Here is a 24,807-nt window from a genome sequence, read left to right as displayed (position 1 = left end):
AAATTCATTAATGGAAAACTCTATTTTTAGGATTAACGAAAGTTGAAGGGTCAGAAGATTTTCTTTCTGTTAATCCATTGCCTTCAAGTCCATTTACTTATCCTGTGCCAAAAGAAACACCACGATCCATGGAAGACTCTGGGGTATCTTTGCCATCCTCACCATATCCAGTCTCCTCTGTCACATTTGATCTTGTTGCTAAAGAAGTAACTACACCGTTTGGCATGGACTCTTTGGCCTCCAAAGTCAAAGACCAATTGGAAGTGAGCACTTGGATGCCAGACACAACTATGGAAAAAGAGTTCATGTTTGAAAGTGGTTTGGGTTCAGGGTCTGGGAAAAAGGTAGACCTGATTACTTGGCCATGGAGTGAGGCTTCATTAGAGAAGAGCACTGAACCATTGTCCAAGCCGTGGCTTGAAGCGGAGGATTCACCTTTGCTAACTGAGGGTATAGATGTGAAACTAGTTACAGGTGACAAAATAGATTCTGCAGATCAACCCACTGAGCATTCAGAATATGGGCCTTTTGATGGGTCCACAAACTTTGCAGAAGATGAGCCCCTCGGTGGACCTACTCTGTCCCTCTTTGCAGAGACCACAACTCAATCTGCATCTCCAATTCTACCCAAGCAAACATCAGAAATACCTGACATTGATTATTACTCAGTTACCAAACCACCTCCTCTGCTGACATTTGTGGCAGTCTCTGCTTCTACTGATAAAGCAGATCAAGTAGAACCCTTTCTAAAGGAGGATATGGAGCAGACTACAGAGTCATTTAACCGTGAATGGTTTGACAGCAAGATTTCAATAGTGAAGTCAGATACGCAGCCTTTGAGGACCACAGTGCCAGAGTCAGATGTCATTTGGGCAAGAACTTCTCCCTTAGGGAAACTGTCCAGAGACACATTGGCAAGTACACCACCGAGTACTGACAAGCTCTGGTTGAAAGCTTCCATGACACAGTCTACCAAATTGTCTTCAACCATAAGCTCCACCCTGTTGGAAGATGAAGTCATTATGGGTGTACAGGATATTTCATTAGAGTTGGACCAGATAGGCACAGATTACTATCAGCCTGAGCCAATCCCTGAGGAAAGTGGCATGGTTGGTAGTTATGTGGAAATGTCTACAAATATTCACTCCACAGAGATGGCTGTTGTGGCTCAACCCACAAGAAGTGATGACTTGAGTCATACCCAAGCCGTAGGAGCTGTGGTGGTTTTCTTCAGCCTCAGAGTGACTAACATGATGTTTTCAGAAGATCTGTTTAATAAAAACTCTTTGGAGTATAAAGCCCTGGAGCAAAGATTCTTAGAACTGGTAAGCATGAGACGTGAAATACGGGCATTAGTGAATAATCATGTATGAACCACCCCTCTCTCCCCACAACATAAGATCTGAGCCAAGAAGAGTGTGGTCTGCTGTGGACTTTCATTTCCTATCATTTCCAAATAGTGTAATGCCCTAGGGTTGGTAGGAAAACAGAGACAGGTGGATACAAAAAAATGTATGATATGCATAATGCATAATGGTGATATGACAACTTAGATACTGGATTTTTTATTCCATAATTTCTAGGATTGAAGCAAGTTTAAGCTTTATTTTCACATTTTATTGTGAGATCGGTGCTTTGTAGGTACCTATAACGCTTTCACTGTCACGATCCTTTAGTGAAACAGAATAAACTCTCTGGTGGCTAAAACTGTGAGTTCCATGGGTTTCCTAAATAACTGATAACCTCATGACTCAAATAATTCACAATTCGTACTTTTGTTGATGAACAATTTAAATAATGTAAACAGAATACAGTTTGGAAAAGTGGAGAAGTTCGTTTTTCTTTGTTTTTGGTGTATTGAACAAAATGTAAAACTTTGTCAGTAAACTGACCACTTTACATGTATTGTAGCTGGTTCCCTATCTCCAATCAAATCTCACTGGATTCCAAAATTTAGAAATCCTGAACTTCAGAAATGGCAGTATTGTGGTGAACAGCCGAATGAAGTTCACCAGGTCTGTCCTTCCTAACGTCACCAATGCTGTCTACGTGATTTTGGAGGACTTTTGCACTACTGCCTACCAAACCATGAACTTGGCTATTGACAAATACTCCCTTGATGTGGAATCAGGTAATGATATTGAATACTATCTTGGTTTCATAGTGGAACCTAATTATTACTCTTGTGTATTTTCTTCCACACTGAATCGGGTAAGTTCAGTACTTACAGGTAAAAGAGGACTAAGTCAGGCAAATTTGCTGCATTTTGATAGTAAATTATCTTTTCTAAGGATGTCAGGATCATTCTCTTTTCAGAAGGATTGTCCCACATGCTGCCTTTATTTAGCTCCCATTTTGTTTTCTACCTGCTCCATCTTTTTCTGTCTTTTACTTACCCATTGAATGTGTTCTTGCTACCTCTGTATGTTGTGAAGCCTATTAGATGTGAACTCTCTTGCCTTCTGTGTTATTCTCCTGTGTTGTTTTATCTATTTCCATTATTGTAAGTCTAAAAATGTCAATAACTCTTTACATTTTTACATGCAAGTCAGGCTTATTTTCTGAGCTCCAGAATCTGTATCTAACTACATAGTTGATGATCTCAACTTGGATATATTCTATGTATATCAAGCTTAGATTAAGCCTTTAAGCTAAGACTGAGCCCTTGTTTTCCATCTCTTTGTACCTTCCAACTAAATCTTCTCATCTCAGCTTGTCTCTATTGTTAAATGGAAATTATATCCACTCCGCCTCTGAAGCCAGATACCTAGAAAGTCACTCTGATACCTCAGTTTCCATCACCCCTCACTTTTAGTCACTCACTAAACTTACATTGATTCTGAATTCTAGATATCTCAGATCTATGTGTTTTTCTCTGCCTTCACTGCTCCTTCTTTAGGCCAAACCATCATCATCTTTCATTTGGACCAGTTTCCCAACAATCTCACTTGTTTCCCTCCCTCCCGTTTGTTTTTCAGACAGCAACCAGGGCACTCTTTCTAGAGCATTGATCAGATTATTTCACTTTCCTGCTTAAAATACTTTCAGTGGCTACCTGGTTCCTATCTTCTTCCCCAGTATCACCCAGTGAAACGAACTTTTTTACTCACTGTGTTCTACTCAGACTAGCTTATTTTGATTCCCAAAACTTTTCTTGTCTTGAAACCTTTGCACACTCTGTCTTCTTTGCCTGAATCTCTTTCCCCTCTTGGCTGACTTCTGCTTATCCTTTATGCCTCAGTTCAAATGTCTCTTCCTCAAGACTCACTGATTCATCCATAATCTAGACTGGTTCTCCTCCCTCTGTAGAATTTATAACTATTGTGATCATGCTAATTTATGCACATAGTTGCTTAATAGCTATTTTTCCCAGTGGAACTATCCACACAAACTGAGACTTCGTCTGTGTAATTAGCCACTTTGTAGCCAAAACCTCTGCATATAGAAGGTACTCAAAAGTACTGTGAATGAATGAAATGAACCATTGTTTTTATTTGAAAGACTTGGATGCAGAGAATACTGGTGGATGCTCAAACTTTTTTCTTTTTCACCTTCTGCATACCAGAGGAGCTTGGTTTTGAGTAGGAGTAAGATGGAATGTCTGGGTTTGAATTTCTCCAGTGCCTTTTACTCTCAAACTGGTTTGGAAGCCAGCCCTATTCTTGAACCGGGAAAGAAGCAAACATTCTTTCCTTTGAAATCCATGAAGGACCATTATTCATTGAAAGTGAGGAAAATGATTTAGCTAATTCTCCTGTATCCACATCTCCTGCCACTTGAGTTCTTTAAGGACATTTGCACATTTTTGCCATGTGGTCCTGTGGTGTAGTCGAAGAAGCAATTAATTATAATTTGGAAGACCTGGTTTCTTGCCTCTGCTCTGCCATTTATCCTTTGTGTGATCCTGGATGAGCTGTTTTATCTCTGAGCCTTACTCCCTTATATAGCAAACGGGATAATATTACTTGGCTAATATTTCATGGGGCCATTCTAAGGATTAAACAAATAGCACATATAAAACATTTGACTAGACGTATAAATGCAAGCAGTGATGATTTATAAAGCTTTTGCAAAAGTCTACCCACTTCTTTTTGAAGAGAAGTATATAAATAAGTACATTTACTTCAGTTTTGTATGTAACTCACATGTCAGATGTATGCCAAGTCATCCAGGTTTATAGAACCACCTTTTTCCTTAATAGTCAAATGAATTTGCATTCATCCTCACCATGTGCAGTGTAAAACCTGCATCCTAGGCCCTCCAAGCCCTAACATCTCTAGGAATTATCAGGGATATCTCCAGCTTTGAGTTTTTTCTGTTGAATTTCCAATCTTACCATTTGCTTTGACCCTTTTGGTGGTTCTTTATGTTAATCCAACACAGATCACAGTCCCATATTTTATTTTCCCAAAATACCCTCAACACAAGGCAGTTGATTCCATCAGATATTTGCTGATGATATGAGGGTGATAGAAGACTTTTGGTCATAGTATAGAAAATGGGTTAAAAAAATATTACTGTTAGGTATAAATATCCCAAAATTTCTCAGCCACCCTTTCAAAGGTGTCTTTTTAACAGCCAGGTTTTCCTCCAGGACAGAGTCAACTACTACATTACTCTGGCACCTCTGGCTATTTTTCCAGACCTTCTTCATATTTCCTCTACTCCCATTTTCTGGGACCCATCAATCCTTCTCTTTGCTTGTCCCTGGAAAACCAGAATGTAATTCATTCTACAGTTTAGATCCCTGTCTCCTATCTCAAGCATAGCTCCAAGTCTCCCTCTGTTTTCCCATAAAGTCATTAAATATTCTTCCCAATGGAGAGCTATCCATTCTGAACATTCTCTACCTTTAATCTGCACAAAAGGCTAGAAAGAGACTTTAAAATGCTAATCTCTTATTTGCATGATTAAAATATTGGTCTCAGTCTCTCTCCTTGATTGGAAATAAAAGGGGGCAACATTTATCCTTTTCCCCTTCTGGATTCTATTTTTCCTTTCCCTAGGCACTCACCTACACCCACAGAATGGTCACAGAGTTTTAGAAATTTTAAATAGAATTTTCCTATTACACATACATTTTTTAGCTAAAAGGTTTCAGATTAAAATATTGTTTTATCTCAAGATTGGCTAAAGATAAGATTGACTTGTCTCTTGCTTAATTTATTTTCACATATAGTGTCTCAGAAATTCTTGAACTTCCATCAACAAAGGGCAAATGTGCAATACCATCCTTTGTTGTTCAGTTGCTAAGTCGAGTCCAACTCTTTGGGACCCCGTGGACATCAGGCTCCTCTGTCCTCCACTATCTCCCAGAGTCTGCTCAAATTCATGTCCATTGAATCGGTGATGAAATCTAACCATCTCATCCTCTGCCACCCCCTTCTCCTTTTGCCTTCAGTCTTTCCCAGGATCAGGGTCTTTTCCAGTGAGTCTGCTCTTCACATCAGGTGGCCAAAGTATTGGAGCTTTAGCTTCAGCAAAAGTCCTTCCAGTGAATATTTAGGGTTGATTTTCTTTAGGATTGACTGGTTTGATCATGTAGTCCAAAGGACTCTCAAGAGTCTCCACCAGTATTACAATTCGAAAGCATCAGTTCTTTGGTGCTCAGCCTTCTTTATGGTCCAACCCTCACATCCATACATGAAAACTGGACAAACCATAGCTTTGACTATATGGACCTTTGCTGGCAAGGTGATGTCTGCTTTTTAATATGCTATCTAGACCTATCATAGCTTTCCTTTCATGGAGCGAGTGTCTTTTAATTTCATGGTTGTAGTCACCATCTGCAGTGATTTTGGAGCCCAAGAAAATAAAATCTATCACTGCTTCCACTTTTCCCCTTCTATTTGCCATGAGGTGATGGGATCAGATCCCATGATCTTAGTTTTTTAATGTTGAGTTTTAGGCCAGCTTTTTCACTCTCATCTTTCACCCTCATCAAGAGGTTCTTTAGTTCCTCTTCACTTTCTGCCATTAGTGGTATTATCTGCATATCAAAGGTTGTTGGTATTTCTCCCAGCAAACTTGATTCCAACTTGTGATTCATCCAGCCTGGCATTTCACATCATATGCTCTGCATATAAGTTAAATAAACAGGGTAACAATATACAGCCTTGTTGTACTCCTTTCCCAATTTTGAGTCAGTGTATTGTTCCATGTCCAGTTATAACTGTTGCTTCTTGACCTACATATAGGTTATACAGGTTTCTCAGGAGACAGGTAAGGTTGTCTAGTACTCCTGTTTCTTTAAAAATTTTCCAGTTTGTTCTGATCCACAAAGTCAAAAACTTTAGCATAATCAATGAAGCAGAAGTAGATGTTTTTCTGAAACTCCTTTGCTTTCTCCGTGATCCAACAAATGTTGGCAATTTGATCTCTGGTTCCTCTGCCTTTCCTAAACCCAGCTTGATCATCTGGAAGTTCTCAGTTCATGTACTGCTGAATCCTAGCTTGAAGGATTTTGAGCATAACATTGCTAGCCTGTGAAATGAGAGCAATTGTACAGTAGTTTGAACATTGTTTGACATTGCCCTTCTTTGGGATTGAAGTGAAAAAGGACCTTTTCCAGTCCCGTGACTGCTGCTGAGTTTTCCAAATTTGATGGCATATTGAGTACATTTCTTTAATAGCATCATCTTTTAGGATTTGAAATAGCTCAAGCTCAGCTGGAATTCCATCATCTCCACTAACTTTGTAGTAATGCTTCCTAAGGCTCACTTGACTTCATGCTCCAGGGTGTCTGACTCTAGATGAGTGACCACACCATTGAGGTTATCTGGTTTATTAAGACCTTTTTAGTATAGTTCTCCTGTGTATTCTTGCTACCTCTTCTTATCTCTTCTGTTTCTGTTAGGTCCTTACCGTTTCTGTTCTTTATTGTTCCCATCCCTGCGTGAAATGTTCAATACTATCCTTACCACCCCCTAGATACCCTTCTGTCCTTCACAGGGACAGATTTCAGCCTAGGCCAGGATTAGATTACTTTTTGATTACAAAGCCGCAAAATGAACATGAGGACCCGGATGTGAAGACTTTGGAAATACACAGTGGAATCCTGCTGTGTAGTCCCCTTGTAAAAACTGCCGTCTGTCAGTGTGTTTCTATACTCTTCTTGTTCTTTGAGCATTTTGGTTTTGGTCCTCTGTATTAGTTTCCTAGGACTTCTGTGACAGAAGATTAAAATTGGGTGGCTTCTAACAGCAGAACTTTACTCTGTCACAGTTGTTGAGGCTAGAAATGCAAATCAAGATGTTGGTAGAGCCATGTCCCCTCTGAAAGTTCTAAGAAAGAAGCCTATCTTACTTCTTCCTAGCCGCTGGTGTTTGCCAGCAATCTTTGACATTCTTTGACTTGTAGATGCATCACTCTAGTCTCTACTTCTGTCTTTATATAGTCTTCTTTCCTGTGTGTCTGTGTCCTTGTGTCCAAATTTCCCTCGTTTTATAAGGACACCAGGTATTGGACTTTGGGTAACCTAAGCCAGTATGACTTCATCTTAACTTGATTGCATTTGCAAAGACCCTGTTTCCAAACAAAGTCATATTCTGAGGTTCCAGGTGGACATGAATTTTCAGGGGACACTATTTAACCCAGTACCTCCCCTCTCATTCCTACACAGGGCCAAGAAAGAGTAGTTGTAGAGAACCTACAAATTCCAAGGTCACAGATTCATGCTAAATGTCTTGAATTTTCACAGCAGCACGTAAGTTATTGATTCTCAAAGCAATATTAATTTACCTGGAAACTGAGAGACTATGCTTTTTGTTTTTCAACCTTCCCTTCATCTTCTAGCTAAACCTGATGCTTTTTCATGTAGATGAGTTCATGGATCGTTTCCAGTGATTTCTTCTCTTTGTGGTATCTTCATTACCATTTGCCTGTTTGTGATTCAGAGATTGCCATTCACCAGTGAAGAACATGCAGTTTTACCATGATAGGATGGAAGGCCCATCTATGGTCGGTTCCTATATCATTTTTGACTGTTTTTTGTCCTAAATAATTTTTTTAAATGTCACTTTCTCTCATCCCATGAATAGAAAATGGAATTACTAAAGCCAAAATACTGTTGAGAATGGCCTGAGGAGATGTGGGGCTGATATGTTTTTATGATATTAACTTTCACAAATCTCAAGTGTTCTTAGACTGCTCTTTTTGGGCTTTACTCATCCCTGAGGACCAGTTCTTCTCTATATTCTGTCTCTCCATCCCATGTTCTCAGTGAGGTGAGGGTAAGAGTAGAATATGCAGCCTCACATGTGGAGTAGAGGACCACGATAACAGGATAGGGTTGGTGGAAATGAATGGTACGTGAAAACTGTTTAATTTAGACCTATAATTCATAGATTTTAAATCTTCTACATGATTCCTATATAAAACAGGTCAAGGCTCGCCCAGGTCACTGGATTCTATAGTTTGGCTCTGTGTTTCAAAGAAATTTGACAAAAGCTATCATCAATCAAGGGTGAATCAGAAACTTTCTGTGGTGTGGGTGGTGATATATTTCAGTGATTCAGGAAGGGGATTATCCCATGGTACTTTGGATGGGGGACCCTTATTGGAGGGGCTTCTTATACCCCAATTCCTATGTTTTGCCTTTCCTCATACCATTCTCTGGTTTGTTTGGTATTTTAGGTGATCAGGCCAACCCTTGCAAGTTTCAAGCATGCAATGAATTTTCTGAGTGTTTGGTCAATCCCTGGAGTGGAGAGGCAGAGTGCAGATGCTACCCTGGGTACCTGAGTGTGGAAGAGCTGCCCTGTCAGAGTCTCTGTGACCTACAGCCCAACTTCTGCTTGAATGATGGGAAGTGTGACATCATGCCTGGACAAGGGGCCATTTGTAGGTATGTCGTAGGTAGAGATTTTGGCTTCATAAGGTTAGAGATACTTCCTCTGAAGAAAGAAACCGGTGCCTATGATGTTAGGATGATCACAACAATTTTTATTATAGAAGTTATATCTAGGTAACAGATGTGGCAGTGGTTTAGCTGCTAAGTCATGTCCGACTCCTGTGACCCCATGGACAGTATCCCGCCAGGCTCCTCTGTTCATGGGATTCTTGTTCTTCCAGGCAAGAATACTGGAGTGGGTTGCCATTTCCTTCTCCATTTCCTTCTTCTTCCTGACCCAGGGATCGAACCCAGGTCTCCGGCACTGCAGGCAGATTTTTTCCCAGCTGAGCTACCAGATGGGTGCCATCTAGTTCACATGTGAAGACTGAATCAGTTAAAAGGCCTGAATTATACCCAGTTCAATGGGTTATTTTATCTTATGTTCCTACGAAGCTGTAGAAAAACATTGCCTGGTGTCCTCTGGAGAGTACTAGAGTAGTTGGAGGTCTTTGTATAATGGTTCTTAGTTGTGAAACAAGGCAACTGCTGCTCAAATTGGGTTTCCGTATATAATCAACACTTTATACTGTATCCGAAACAGAGGAGTTTTATTGTTCTATTTGAATTATGCTTTTAACAGCTTTGGTCTGCTCTTGGTCAAAATGAGTATTCAAAAATAAAGAATAGCAAGTATTTAAAGTTGTGGTATTTTAAGTATCTAATTTCTATTTTTTAAAGGTAGAGCCAAAGAAAATATACCAGACAGATGAGCAGATTGAGGTAGACTTCCCCAATCACTCTACTTAAACAGAGCAGAACCAATCATCCTCCCCACCACATCCAACCAAAGTCACAACATGTGAAGGAGAGGATGCTGAGAACAAGCTGGGGGTGAGGCGGGGGGACCTCAGTAAGAGGACAATCTGTGAATTTCAAAAGGGGAAAATGTTGCCATTGATGTCAAAAGCAGAGGAAATAGGTGGAAATGATTCAGATTTTCTGTATGTAAAGTTTGGCTTTAAAACTAAGAGGAAAAATAGTCTCTTCATTTTCAGAGAAATGAATCTGATTTTATAAAGCAGTGATTGCTGCTCGGGGAATTGAGGATGCTTTTGCATAGCGTGTGGCCTTGGAGTTTGGAGGATCTCTGCAGTGTGGTGGAAGGATGTGAGGAGTCTGGGGACCTGGGTTCTAGACCAGCTCTGTTGCTGACAAATTGTGTGATCTAACTCCAATTTTTTTCCTTTATCGAAAACGGGCCTGGTTTTCATTGTCCATAAACAACAGAGTTGACTAGACTACTTTCTATGAGTCTGGTTAGTCTTTTATCAGTCTTTACAGGTAGTCATGGAGGACCTCCTGAGTCTGTGCCAGGCATTATGCACAGCTTTAATCTTACTCACCTCTTTACTGCAGATTCCTGTGGTCAGCATTTCTCTCTCTCCCTGTGCTCCGTCCCACCGAAGGTTCTGCTGTTAATGTTACTTTCAACAGAGTGATTTCATCTGGGGCTTGGTCACGTCTTGTTCCAGGTGCCGGGTGGGTGAGAACTGGTGGTATCGTGGCGAGCACTGCGAAGAGTTTGTGTCTGAGCCCTTGGTGATCGGCGTCACCATTGCCTCCATGGTTGGACTTGTCCTCGTTTCTTCTGCTGTGGTCGTCTTCATCATCAAGGCTCTTCAAGCTCAGTATGTTAGGAGGGAAAGAGAGAGATCCTCCAGGTAAATAACGACAGTTGCTCTCTGACGGAATAAAATATTCCTTTTATTCATTCATTTTGTACTTTCTGTGTCCTGAGTACTGGAAGGGATCTGAATGGAGGGGAGGGGGCTATAAAGTTGAGAAGAGACATGGTCCCTGTCCTCAGAGGGTGTCAGTCTGGAAGCAAACATAAGCAACAGTTTGAACAACCTGCTAGAATGCCTAGATGAGTAATGAATCTGTTTTGCCTCGGGGAGGTCGGCTTAGATGTTTTGATGATGGTTATCGTATTTGACTGGGTAGAAGAGTAGATGTTTGCTGCAGGAGGTGGATGGAAAACTTTCTAGCCAGTTGAATGAACAGAGAGGCATGCATGAATCTCACCGCACAACGAAAGAATGGCATCCCTGAGTGGGGCCAGACTGCCTATTTCACGGTGCAGGAGGGGTTGGAAGGGTGATGGAGATAAGGTGAGGCCTGTGTGAGGACCGAATCTGTTAGTTTGTTCCCCTTTGGCTCATTCCAGTGGTAATTAGGCAGACTTTACATCCAGGTAAGAGTCTGACAAGAAATGGAATCTGATTCTCATTTTAGTTAAGTATAGGTTCATTAATAGAGGAGGTAAAACCTATTCTACTTGCTAGACTAGCGATCCAAGGACCTTTTGGTGTAAAGTGATCACAGTCACTGGCTGTACTTTGCTTCTGTGCTTCCAGCTCTGCTTTCTGTCTAGGTTCCCTTCACTCACCCTCTGGCTTGGCTGAGGAGGCACCGCTTCTAGTTTCCTATAGCACCCAGAACATAACTCTGTTATCATTCTTATATTTTTTATTGGTTCTGACTTCTCATTGGACCATGATTTTGTTCTAGAGAGAGTCAAACAAATTCTTTGTATTGTCAGCATCTGGAAAATTCCTAGGCACATAATCAGTGCTCAGTAAATAGTTGTAGACCTGACTTGAATTTAATTAAAGCCCATTCCCCCATGAGTTTTTGTTTCTGTTACTTTCTTTGTGTGGTTACACAGATTTTTTTAAATTTTTATTTACTTTTAATTGAAGGATAATTACTTTACAGTAGTGTGTGTTGGTGTCTACTAAACATGAACGTGAATCAGCCACAGGTCTGCCCATGTCTCCTTCCACTTGAACATCCCTCCCCCCTCCCCCCTCCATCCTACCCCTGTAGTTTGTTGCCGAGCTGCAACTCACGTTCCCTGAGTCATACGACAGATTCCCCTTGGTTATTTACAGATGGTAATGTGTGTTTCCATGGTACTCTCTCCATATATACCACCGTCTCCTCCCCCTCCCCCCCAGCCGTGTCCCTAAATCAGTTCTCAAGGTCTGTGTCTGCATTGATACTCCACAGATAGGTCCATCAGTACCATCTTTCTAGAGTCCACATACATGCGTTAGTGTACAACATTTGTTTTTCTCTTTCTGACTTACATCACCCTTGGGTAAGAGGCACTGTGTTCATCCGCCTCATTAGGACTGACTCAAATGCATTCCTTTTTAAGGCTGAATAGTACTTACACACTGATTTTTAATTTGTCTGTACTGGGAAGAATGATGCCATTCCCACTAATTTTAATGAAATGCTTAGTATTTAATATTCCTCAAAATTTAATATTTCCATTAATACTAATGAAACGCTCTTAGCAGACATAGTTCCCCATCAACATTCATTAGGTACCAGGGACTTTAGGGCAAATAAAAATTAAAGGACAAGGAACAGGCCCACAGGACACTTGCCAGGTAGTTGAGGAGATTATAGTGATAACAAGTTGGTAAATAATATTTGAGATTGATCTGGATCTTTTCCGCAGTCACTCCCTTCCCATTTGTATCCAATTCGTCTCTTTTTCTTCCTCAACAGGAATTTTGTTCCAGGTAAATAGTCTCCTAGATAAGTTGAGCATCCAGAAAAGAACCTGAATCAATTATGCTTTTCTTTCTGTGGCTCCAGCAGGCAGCCTGATGGCCTCTCATCCGTAGAAAGTGCCGTGAAGCACAACCCCGTATTTGAGAGTTACGAGTCTGACCTCGAGCGGTATGAGGGCCCCTACCCTCCGCGGCCCTTCTACAGCTCCGCAGACAGAGAGGTGATCGCTGGTCTGAGCAGGGAGGAGATCAGACAGATGTATGAGAGCAGTGACCTTTCCAGAGAGGTAGGAAGCTTGGTTTTTCTGTTGTGGCTCTGCTGGTGTGTGTGTGTGTGTATGTGTGTGTGTGTGTCTCTCTCTGCTGGTATGTGTGTGTGTGTGTGTGTGTGTGTGTGTGCACGTGTGTATACTTAGGCTTCAAGAAAGAATGAAAATTATTTCATGATTAGTTTTTTTTTTTCCTCATGATACCTCCCAGTCAATGTGATATGTAGCCAGGATATAGTTCTGAGTTGTATCGTATTTCCTGCCCAGTGATTCTTGTATCATTATTAGTAAATGTCTCCTACCTCCCTTCACTCCTTAGAAATATATGTCTGAGTTATTCAGAGCAGTTCATGTAGTAGCCACAACTTCCGCTTTTTTTTTGAAAAGTTTGCTGTTTTCTGAAACTCTCTCCTGTACCGTCCAGAAAGCTATGGTCTCTGATAAGAATTACACCTCTTTTTTAAAACTCCATTAAAATTTTTTTTAATGCAGTGATGGCTTTTTTTTTTTTTTCTTCTTCCTTCCTTCCTCCCTTAAAGGAAATTCAAGAAAGAATGAGAATTTTGGAACTGTATGCCAGGGATCCTGAGTTTGCAGCTTTTGTCAGAGAACATCAAATGTAAGCATTTAAGAGCGTACCCGCACCAGATTCTAAACAGTTTGCCTTACAGGAGGGCCATGAGTGTGAATACATAATTTCTGTCTATATGACGGGGGTTTTGTTGGTAACTAGCGTTGTTGAGTTCTTCACAGTTAATCCACATCCACTCTGATTCTGCAGTTATTCCTTCTAGTGCCTTTACACGTTGAATGTTTCTTATTTAAGTTTTATGAGCGAGGAAAGGAAACCTCAAAGAAATGGAGAGTCTTACTCAAGCTCACAATGACAGCAAGTGCCAGTGAAGATGGAAAGCAAAGACACTCTGTGTTCTGGACTAGAGCTTCCTTGCTGTATCATATTTTCTCTTATTAACATAGAGTCACCTGTTTGAATAGCCATAAATTCTCACATATTTTAACATATACTTGCTTTTCTATCTCCGTAGATACTTTTAGGTATACTTTGAATGAGGCAGGTCTCACTGAAGTGTGTCTTCTTGCTTCTTTCAACTTCCCTTACTTTTCAGTATGTCTTTTTCCATTAGTTTTTTCAGCATACATTTTGGGCAAGTGTCCATAGTTTTTTGGTCTTCCCTTTGCATCTGAGGATCTATAACAAGTTGTAGGTTATAAAAATACAGTACCCTGTAAAGAGACCATTTATAGATTAACCGAGTGTTAATTAACTGACTAATTAACTGAGTGTAGATTAACTGAGTGTAGTGGGTGGGATTATTATTTGGTTTTGATATTTGGTCCTACAGCTGCCCTTGCAAAGGTGCTTCCTCATGGATGGGTCTCACCCAGGCCAGATAATGGCACCTGGCTTTTAGAAGAGAAAAACTAGAGCAATTCATGCCTGCTTATAGAAGAAACTGATAAAGGATCAATCACACATGTGGCTCTGGTTGGAGCCTCTGCCCCTTTGCCCCAAATCCCCTTTCTTTGACAGGCAGCCCCTCACTCATGGTTCCTCTGATAGAAATGGATGGATTGACACCAAAGGAAACTAAAGAAGATGCTTTTCTAGTTCCACATACATGGTAGATACTCCTTTAAGAAGAAAACTCTCTGAACATCTGACTTGGCCAAAGGGAGTTACTGCAGACCTTGCTTGAGTGCTGTCAAAGCAGTATTAATAGGATTCTGCCTTTTAGTCCAGGATATCCGCTAATCTCTGTGTCTCCAGCCAGTAGGTGACCTATGGCACAACTTCAGTGGTATCCAATAGAAAGAACATGACTGATTTTTTTTTAATCTTTCCTAAGACCCTTTTATAAGCCCCTCAGAGCCATCTGTATTTCCTGAATTAAAAATGTATCTCATCTAGGCTAAGAAATCCCAAGAGAGGAACCAGGAGAGCTTAGTTAGGGACAGGCAGATTGACTACATGCTTCACTTTCTTCTGGTAAACTGTTTGGCATTAAAATATATGAAAAAAAATCATATAACAAAGAAGAGTTAAACAAGATCCAGTGAAACAAAAGAATGTTCACACAGACACTATAACCCTAAGGGGATTGTACAAAGTCGGGAGACAGCATTGAAAAAATGTTAGGGACATGATCAGTACATTTTCAGTTTTCATGTAATCTGGAGTTTTCATCTACCAGTAGCTCATGAAAATATTAATGGACTTGGTTTAGGATTTAGTAAAAATATTACATAGTCTCTGTAGACTGGATTTTTTTTTTTTTTTTTTTTTAGCAAAGCACAGAACAGCTTTCCTGCAAAGAAGGAATTGGTAATTTTAGGAATATAGTTTGACAGTACATTTCAACAAAGTGCATTTCAGTACATTTTAGCTTTTTTCAACTAATTGCTCTTTGTTTCATAGCAGGGAAGAGCTTTAATCAAAACTCATATTTGCAACTGATTAGAAGCCTAGAGAAGATGGAGATCGCTCATTGCATCATATTAATTAACCTGGATTTGGAACTCTGTTGAAAGAAGAGTTTTCTATTAAAAAGCTAAATTTGGGACTCAAAATTTTTTTCTAGTTTAAAATTTTAGAATTTGGCCAGAGATGTGATGGTATTTATATCTGCAAAGACCAAAAACTGTATTTCAGTTCAGTCGCTCAGTTGTGTCTGACTCTTTGTGACCCCATGGACTGCAGCACGCCAGGCCTCCCTGTCCATCACCAACTCCTGGAGTCTACTCGAAGTCATGTCCATTGAGTAGGTGATGCCATCCAACCATCTCACCCTCTGTTGTCCCCTTCTCCTCCTGCCTTCAATCTTTCCCAGCATCACAGTCTTTTCAAATTGAGTCAGTTCTTCACATCAGGTAGCCAAAGTATTGGAGTTTTAGCTTCAGCATCAATCCTTCCAATGAATATCCAGGACTGATTTTCCTTTAGGATGGACTGGTTGGATCTCCTTGCAGTCCAAGGGACTCTCAAGAGTCTACTCCAACACCACAGTTTAAAAGCATCAATTCTTCAGTGCTCAGCTTTCTTTATAGTTCAACTTTCACATCCATACATGACTACTGAAAAAAACCATAGCTTTGACTAGACGGACCTTTGTTGGCAAAGTAATGTCTCTGCTTTTTAATATTCTGTCTAGGCTAGTCATAGTTTTTCTTCCAAGGAGCCAGCATCTTTTAATTTCATGGCCGCAGTCACCATCTGCAGTGATTTTGGAGCCCAAAAAAATAAAGTCTGCCACTGTTTCCACTGTTTCCCCATTTATTTGCTATGAAGTGATGGGAAGCTATATTTAAAGGGAATCAAAACTGTGTGAATTCTGGAAAGTTTTCTATAAGGAAAAAGCTGGGTCTGGGAATTGGGGATATATTTGCTATCTGCTTCTGAGTCTCTGAGGGTGTCTCTTCATAAATGTGCCTCAGGTTTCGCAGCAGGAAGACAAGGTGAGACTCTTAACGGAGGCAGTAAGCTTAATAGCTGAATATTTGTAGCATGTTAGTTCAGGTGGAATGAAAATCTCTTGAAGTAGTTTTAACACAGTTTATGGTCAGACATTCACCTAACTAAAATATTAAGCCTTTTCTGAATCAAACTGTTGAAGAAAAAGCAACCTTTTTGCTGGAGGATAGAGTTAGGCCTGTACCTTGTGCTTCTACCAGAGTTTTCAGTTTCCGAAGCCTGTTCATCAAAACCACGCTGTTTTGTTAATTATGTTAATATCCTGTTTTTTAAAGCTGTCTCAGCCAACACATATGTATAAAGTTTAGAGGGTTCTCCTTAGACTAGAGATGAATTTAATCAAGTGGACGGGGGAGGAGAGGCTGTTGGGTCAAGACCACAGTGCTGAGAGTGTACTTCGCTGATTGGTGGGTGGGCTGAGTCAGAACAGGTGGGTTCCCTGACTCTGCTGCTGCTACCTCAGCATGTCCTGGGCAAACCTTGTATCTCCTCTAGTTCCTGGTGTTTTAATTTCAAAAAGAGCATTTAACTCCCTCCTGTGGTATAGGTTGGCTACTGCTTTATGAATACCTTGTACCTCAGTTGACTCCTGCTTACATGAAACATGGCAGGACTTCCATTGCAATTAAAATAATTTTTTTTTCTTTATAGCTAGGAAAAAGTCACATCTTATATAAATTATAACTGAAAATGGAAGCTTTAATCTGTTTCCTATCACTTTGTGAATGGGAGCTTTGGCGGGGGCATGGAGAGTGCCCTATCACTCCTGATACTGAGTTGTGTATGCAAATGGACTATTATTGATGCAGGTGTGTGTCATGTTAGGAATCTTCATGTTAGTCAAAGATAATCTTAATTATTCTGGTTATCTTAATTATCTTTATGACCAGATATTACTAACCAGGGATAGATTGACAGTGAGCTAAAATACTTGGTCCATTTTTTTTTTTCTCACCTTAATGACTGCCAATTTCACTCATTATGAAGACACCAGAAACAAAATCGCTGGGATGAGTACATGCCACAGTAAAGCTATTGAAAGCCTTGAAGATATCCAGGTATTTTGCAAAGTATGTATGGGTCACAGGTTTTATGTGTGTGTTTATGTAGGTTGGTATTTCCTGTTTCCTGGAATTCTCTTTCATTCCCTACTCACATAATAGGTTCTCTAAAAAATTCAGCATAGGTACAAGCCAGTGGTGGGATATTTTCTACTGGGCTCATTTGAACAGGAAATGATATTTATCTTTAAAGCATTGTAAATATTAATGACATTTGTCACTACTTAATGCTTAATTTTATTTGTAAAACTTCCTAAGATTTCTCTGTTGAAGATTCTAAACTTACTTGTTGTAGATGAAAAAGAAAATTTGTTTTTATTAACCCTAACCCAGTTAACCCTAGAAAGCAACATTTTAAATGAATGTCTGCTTGCCGGCAGTCTAGATGGACATGGTTTGGGTGCAGAACTGGCCACCTTGTGGAACACTCACGAGAAGCACTAATGGGGCTGAAGGAGGATTGTTGTTTCCAGAAGCCAATCAGTGAAGTAAGAAATTCTGACACATTTCTGAAGAGCAAAACTCTTGTTGATCTCTGCGCAAATGTCTGCTCCACATCTGTTAATGGAAGGAACTCCTGAACTCTCAGGGTGAGACCTGAGCTCCTCAGTTCAGGAATAAAGACTTTGGCCTTACCTTTGTCATAACTGAACCACAGTGAGAAAGACTGGAGAATGGAGTTTCCATGGTGAAGATCCTCTGCTGTTCATACTCTAAGGGCTAAAAGAGCTATGGGTCTTCCAGGAGAAACTATCTTGAAAGAGCTTTTAGAAAGAACTTTTCCCTTGGGACGTCCTTGGTGGTCCAGTGGTTAAGAACCCGCCTTGCGGTGCGGGGGATGAGGGTTTGATCCCTGGGGCGGGAAGATCCCAGATGGTAGCCCGTGGCTACCAACTCCTGAGCCTGTGAGCTGCAGAGCCGGTGCACCACAGCTAGAGAGGGCGTGGCAAAGAATTCGAGGTGTTTTTTTGTTTTGTTTTTTCTTTTTTTGGTTCAGAAGGTGCTCTGGAGTCTTGCAGATGTAACCCTTATAGTTGAGTGTACATACAGGATTCCTGGGTTCTGGATAATGAGAGATTTATTTGACATGTAGGACTCCGTTTCCACACAGCAGTGGTGTAAGGGTATGTGTTCACAGTTATGTGCTGTGAAGTCCCATTTACTTCACATCGTAACACAAGTTATTTAATAACTGATTTTAATCCCGCCCTTTGTTTTTTCTCTTCTTCAGTATCTGGTCCTCATGGCTTGGCTGCTCCCCTCCTCATACTTTTTAATCACATAGTAAATTGTAATGTAATTGAACAAGCCTGATTTATTATTACTTCTGACAAAAGATGAAAATTGCACAAATATTCTTTGTAGGCTCTAAAGCCATGTTGACTCAAATGTGTACCTGATCTATTTATTTGCATTCTTTTTTTTTGGTACGTTTGCCTTCATCCATCTCATAATTTTTATGTCATTTATGACATCTTTGTGTCATTTCCATGTTTTCAATAATGGATACTTTGACGTCTATCAGCCTGTGAATTGAAGTTTCATTTTGAAATGGGGAAAACAAGGTAATATATTTGCTCCATGAGGAAACAGCTGATTTAGGAGAAAAACTTATCTTTATTAAGTTGAGATATTTTAGCTAAGAAAAATATGGGTCATTTTTTTTTTTTTTTAATGTTTCCAACAATTCCCAGTAGAATGGGTGGGGCCAGCCTTTCAGATTTACAACCCAGCTGCAATGAGTCACGCCTCCTAGCTCATTCTATTCCCAAGCGTGCAGTGAATGCAGAAAAATGGTGTGAAGGTCATAATCATCAAATCAGTTGCATTGTGTTCTGCAGAAGATCCTGGCTGGAAGTGAGAAGGTGGGAGGGTACCAGAAAGTAACTGACAGTGTAAAGAATCTAAATAGACATTTCCTTGAGTCATGCATTTTGTAAAACCTTACACTATCTGTTTAACAAGACACAGGTTAAATCACTCCCCTTGGGGTAATAAGACAGATTAAAACACACAATTTACAGCTACAGCCTAGTTGAAATGATTCCTTATCCATTTTTGCTTCACTTACACTCAGTTGCTTTTTTAGTGGTTAGGGAATAAATAGGAAAAATGTAACCATAATATCAGAGAATAAGGTATAATTATTTATGTATGTGGACTGTGATGTTTATGAAGTGACTATGTACATACCATAATATATGTTCAATATGGAGTGTGGATAATGAAAGATTTTTCTGTTTCATCTTGTTTATGATGACACTGTATTTAAAGTATGGGTCAGATAAGCTCATGTTACTGTACTATTTGCTTGAAATGCTCTTGTCTTAATACTAGCTAATTAGAAATAAAAATTTAACAGTATGTATATGAAAGGTCTTTTTTCTCATGTATAGCGTTGTGCCATTTTCATTATTAATAAACTTCTCTTTCAAAAATTTCCCTACATTTTTTGTCAATTAGAAGAAAACATTGTAGATTGTAGCAGTAGTTCGGTTGTAATTACCACTCAGAGATACACACAGTATGAGCGTGGTGTAGGAAGGATAGTCTTTGATTAATCTTTGTGAAGTGGGAGTCTCTGAGAATTGGAGACAGATTCAGAGCCCAATTGTTGCCCTGAAATTTGTTGATAATTAATGATGCTGAGTTATTATTTGGCCTCTCTTGAACTTCAGTCTTTTAAAGTCTTAGAAACTTTCATTTTTTCCTCATTTGCTTAAGGCAGGGATGGAAGGAAAACTGGTGGAGTTGATTAAAGAAAGATTAAGGGTGAGCAGCTAACACCAGATGGTCTATAACAAGAGAAGGAACTGGTGACCTGTCTACAAGAGAACAAGAAGACGTGAACGTGATGTAAGGGCAATGTAGAGCAATTCTGCCTGGGTAGGTCAGTTACCACTTACCTAAGCATCGGGAGCCTCAGCTTAATGTTTCCTCCCCTATGTTTGCATGATGTCTTGTTGTCAAGAGGGCATGATGGTATCCTAAATCAGTCTTATGGAAGAAAAGGGCGGTCTTGATTTGACTCCAAAGACTGTCTTATAAAAACTCAAACTGGGAGAAATGTGTCCAATAAATACCTATTGATTAATTAATGCCACTAGTTTTAGAAGAAATAGTCATAACCTGTTTTTAATAAAAGTCTGATCAGGACAAGGCCTAGTTACTCTTTGGTCATGTCTTCACCCTGCTGGTCCACCTTCTGAATATATGTCTCATCTGAGCTAGTCCTTGATGGACAAGGTCCCATGACATGTAAGGTATCTCACCAAAACACACACATATCTTGTATTCCACTTTTTTTTATACAAATGAATCTGTGCTAGTATAATAGTAGATGTTAAGGAATCATGCTTTTCCAAATAACACCAATATTGTATGTGGTATTTCCGTAGGTAATTTATTATTCCAGATGAACAACCACAATTGTCAATGTTGCACACACCATGGCAGATCTAGGGAAGAACGCATATTTTTAGCAGGTGGGCCTTTGAGAGAGCCTCCAAAAAGAAACTCCGTCTTTTATGCCTTTTTCTGTACCGGATATATGCTGGTACACTCCACTATTCACCAAGGTTGTGTTGTAATTTTTATTTATATTATTGTTCAGTGGCTAAGTGGTGTCTGACTCTTTGTGACCCTGTGGACTGCCAGGCTTCTTTGCCCTTCACTATCTCCTGGAACTTGCTCAAACTCATGTCCGTTGAGTTGGTGATGGCATCCAACCAGCTCATCCTCTGGACATCCCACTAAACTGAATTCTTTGATGTTGAGACCATATCTTGCTCACTTATTATTCACGAAACCAAAGAGTGCTTGATTAGAGTTGGTCTGCAGTATTCATTCAATTAGCTTGAGATAATGGGTCATATGTATTTAATGACTAGCAAGGAAATTAAGTAGAACTTGAGAAACCTAGATGCAAGTCAGAAAGCAACAGTTAGAACTGGACATGGACCAACAGACTGGTTCCAAATAGGAAAAGGAGTACGTCAAGGCTGTATATTGTCACCCTGCTTATTTAACTTCTATGCAGAGTACATCATGAGAAACGCTGGGCTGGATGAAGCACAAGCTGGAATCAAGATTGCCGGGAGATACATTAATAACCTCAGATATGCAGATGACACCACCCTTATGGCAGAAAGTGAAGAGGAACTAAAAAGCCTCTTGATGAAAGTGAAAGAGGAGAGTGAAAAAGTTGGCTTAAATCTCAACATTCAGAAAACTAAGATCATGGCATCTGGTCCCATCACTTCGTGGCGCATAGATGGGGAAACAGTGGAAACAGTGTCAGACTATTTTTTGGGGGCTCCAGAATCACTGCAGATGGTGATTGTAGCCATGAAATTAAAAGATGCTTACTCCTTGGAAGGAAAGTTATGACCAACCTAGACAGCATATTAAAAAGCAGAGACATTACTTTGCCATCAAAGGTCCATCTAGTCAAGGCTATGGTTTTTCCAGTGGTCATGTATGGATGTGAGAGTTGGACTATAAAGAAAGCTGAGCGCTGAAGAATTGATGCTTTTGAACTGTGGTGCTGGAGAAGACTCTTGAGAATCCCTTGGACCGCAAGGAGAGCCAACCAGTCCATCCTAAAGGAGATCAGTCCTGGGTGTTCACTGGAAGGACTGATGCTAAAGCTGAAACTCCAATACTTTGGCCACCTGATGGGAAGAGGTGACTCATTTGAAAAGACCCTGATGCTGGGAGGAATTGGGGGCAGGAGGAGAAGAGGATGACAGAGGATGAGATGGCTGGATGGCATCACTGACTCAGTGGACATGAGTTTGAGTAAACTCCGGGAGTTGGTGATGGACAGGGAGGCCTGGCGTGCTGTGATTCATGGGGTCGTGAAGAGTTGGACACGACTGAGCGACTGAACTTAACTGACTGATCAGTGATTTACAAGCCATTTTTAAAGAAATAGTTTATAGAGATTTAGAAACAATCCTAAATGTTTCAAGAGTTCAGATTCATATGTTTATATTAATCTTACTCTCATCGAGTAATTCACAGAACATAAAGCAGTAAGCGTTTTACAAAACCTTATCAGACTGTCTGGACTGCTGTATTGAAATGTAGTAGCCTGTTTGTGTTTCTTAACCACAGACTCGAGGAAGGCAGGATGAAGAGGTGGATTAGTATGGGGAATGATGCTAGATCATAGAGAAAGCTTCGGGTGCTATGGCTGGCAGAGGAGTGAAGGTTGGGGAGCCTGTGGAGACAGGTGGGTTTGTAGGAACTAATCTGACTGTACTTTCTGTTGATGGCATAGGGAGTATGATGCCTTATTATAAAAGGCATTGTTTCATCTTAAAAAACAATTTAAAAATTTATTACTTGTTTATTTCTTTATTGTGTAGGGCAGAATAAAATAAGAGCATGAGGGGGCAGGGCACTGATGTAGGTGTGACTCAGTTCTTCCCTTTTTTAAAAAAAAATCAACACTGCCCTGAGGAAGAATGAGTAGTTGGACAAACCTGTCAGTTTTATTTAGGTTCTGGTAATTATGTTTTGTGAAAGTTAGAGATGATGTCCTTTCAAAGTAGATCCTGTTTGTCCTATACATAGCAGCAACCCATGTTGGTATTTCCTCTCAGTCTCCCAAGGTTTACCGTGTGGGAAAGGTGGCTTGTCTTCCCATTTAAGTGGCTTAATCCCAGCAGAGTGGCTGGCATCCCTGTGCCCCGGAGGAAAGGCCCTGAAAAGAGCTGGTGTCCTGCCAGACTCCTCTGGGAGGAAGGTCCTATCCTTCCTTCCCAGGATGAAGGGGCTTGGAAGCACCTACATGGCTCCATGCTCCAAGGGGATGGGTATTAGTTTTGCTCCATATCCAGTAACTGTCACATACTCAAGGAAGGTGATACTGCTGCTCATATGAAAACAAAAGTGTATGTGGTCACAAGACACATGTTAAGTGTTTTCTTCCCTATAGTGAGTTAGGGAAACATCTATCTGTGTTGGCTGTGCTGGGCCTTCACTGATGTGGTCAGGCTTTTTCTCTAGCTGTGGTGAGCGGGGCCGACTTCTTCATTGTGGGGCGGGGGCTTCTCGTTGTGGTGACATCTCTTGTTGTAGAGCACAGGCTCTATGCGAGCTTTGATAGTCGTGGCATGTGGCTTTAGTCATTTCGGTTCCCAGACTCTAGAGAACAGGCTTGGTAATTGTGGTCCACGGGCTTGGTTGCTCTGAGGCATGTGGAAGCTTCCTGGACCAGGGATTGAACCCATGTCTGCTGCATTGGCAGGCAGATTCTTTACCGCTGAGCCGCCAGGGAGGCCCTGGGAAGCTCACTTTTGATTCAGATTTTAAATAGCTCTTGCTTGGAACGTACAGAGAACTAAAACCGAGCGAGGTTTCAGTGTTGGAAGAAAAACTAAATGGTAAAGATCTAAAAACAGATACTGAGCTTCCCTGGTGTCTCAGACAGGAAAGGATCCGCCCGCAACGCAGGAGACCTGGGTTTGATCCCTGGGTTGGGAAGATCCCCTGGAGAAGGGAGTGGCTACCCACTCCAGTATACTTTCCTGGAGAATCCCCATGGAAAGAGGAGCCTGACGGGCTACAGTCCCTGGGATCACAAAGAGTCAGACACGACCAAGAGGCTAAGCACAGCACAAAAACAGATGCTGGCTTAATTTCTAATTGCTTTTCAGCAATAATTGGTCAAGATGACCTTCCCCCTGCCTTTTTTAGTTTACAATGGACATGACTTTTCTGTTTTAAAGTTTTTATACAGGAAGCTTTTGTAAAGTTTTTTTTTTTTTTTTTCTTCTTTTCTTTAAAGAATCTGTGGTTTCTGGTATCTTAGTTCCTGATGAGAGAAGGTCAATCTGAATTAAAGAAAAAAATGATTCTTGACCTTTTCTTTTTTATATACTATTTGGATTTGAAATGCCGCAGATAAAATGAGCATCTAGATCTCATTCTACCATTTAGTGACCGTTTCATTTTAGATGAATAATCAATTAGTAATTCGTGTTGCAATTACTGCTGGGAAATAGATTTAATGGCCCATTTCCAGGGCAGATGATACTCTTGGAAGTATCCAGATAAGGAGACTTTGGGTTGGAGTCACCCCTTTAAAATGCTGCGTATTTCTCTTAAAAATGTAGATGTAAATAGAATTTATTTCTAGAGAAATTTATTTTCCTTATGAAGTGTTCTCCATGACAGCAGTGGAATGATCTCTCTTCCTCATAAAAGAAAGTTCAAAAACACATGTTGAGAATTGGAAATACCTTCTGTTCAACACTATGAGCCAGGGGAGATTTTTCCATTGCTTCACTTTTTCTTACTTTACTTTCATATTTGCCAGCAATGTTTCAAAATCAGAATTTAACTTGGAATTGCAAAGCTGCAAACTTAAATGGACTTTCCATTAATGAGCAGGTTTAGACATTATTCTATTTTGAAGACAGTCTTAAATTAATTTTGACTTAAAATACAAAATTGATAGTTTGGAAGGATCTATAATGTCAGGTGATTCTTTTCAGTAAGATGGAGAGAGCAGGTATATGATAATGTAAGTGAACATGTTATAAAAACGCTGACTTTG

The 24,807-nt window shown here is 40.3% G+C and overlaps 1 protein-coding gene across 1 annotated transcript in view; it reads left to right on the top strand.

The window, feature by feature from the left end:
- IMPG2 (interphotoreceptor matrix proteoglycan 2) overlaps positions 1-15,450 on the top strand; it is a 70,763-nt gene extending 55,313 nt beyond the window's left edge. Inside the window, exons 13-19 of the mRNA XM_043449154.1 lie at positions 31-1,325; positions 1,912-2,131; positions 8,635-8,845; positions 10,366-10,554; positions 12,506-12,707; positions 13,229-13,308; positions 15,127-15,450. Coding sequence (XP_043305089.1) covers positions 31-1,325; positions 1,912-2,131; positions 8,635-8,845; positions 10,366-10,554; positions 12,506-12,707; positions 13,229-13,308; positions 15,127-15,142 — 2,213 coding nt within the window. The 3' untranslated portion in view covers positions 15,143-15,450. The remainder of the gene's footprint in view (positions 1-30; positions 1,326-1,911; positions 2,132-8,634; positions 8,846-10,365; positions 10,555-12,505; positions 12,708-13,228; positions 13,309-15,126) is intronic.
- The last annotated feature ends 9,357 nt before the right edge of the window (positions 15,451-24,807 follow it).

Source organism: Cervus canadensis, chromosome 27 (assembly GCF_019320065.1).
Source record: "Cervus canadensis isolate Bull #8, Minnesota chromosome 27, ASM1932006v1, whole genome shotgun sequence".
Lineage (NCBI taxonomy): Eukaryota > Metazoa > Chordata > Mammalia > Artiodactyla > Cervidae > Cervus > Cervus canadensis.
The sequence above is the reverse complement of the archived record's forward strand: the minus strand, read 5'-3'. Positions and strand labels throughout refer to the sequence as shown.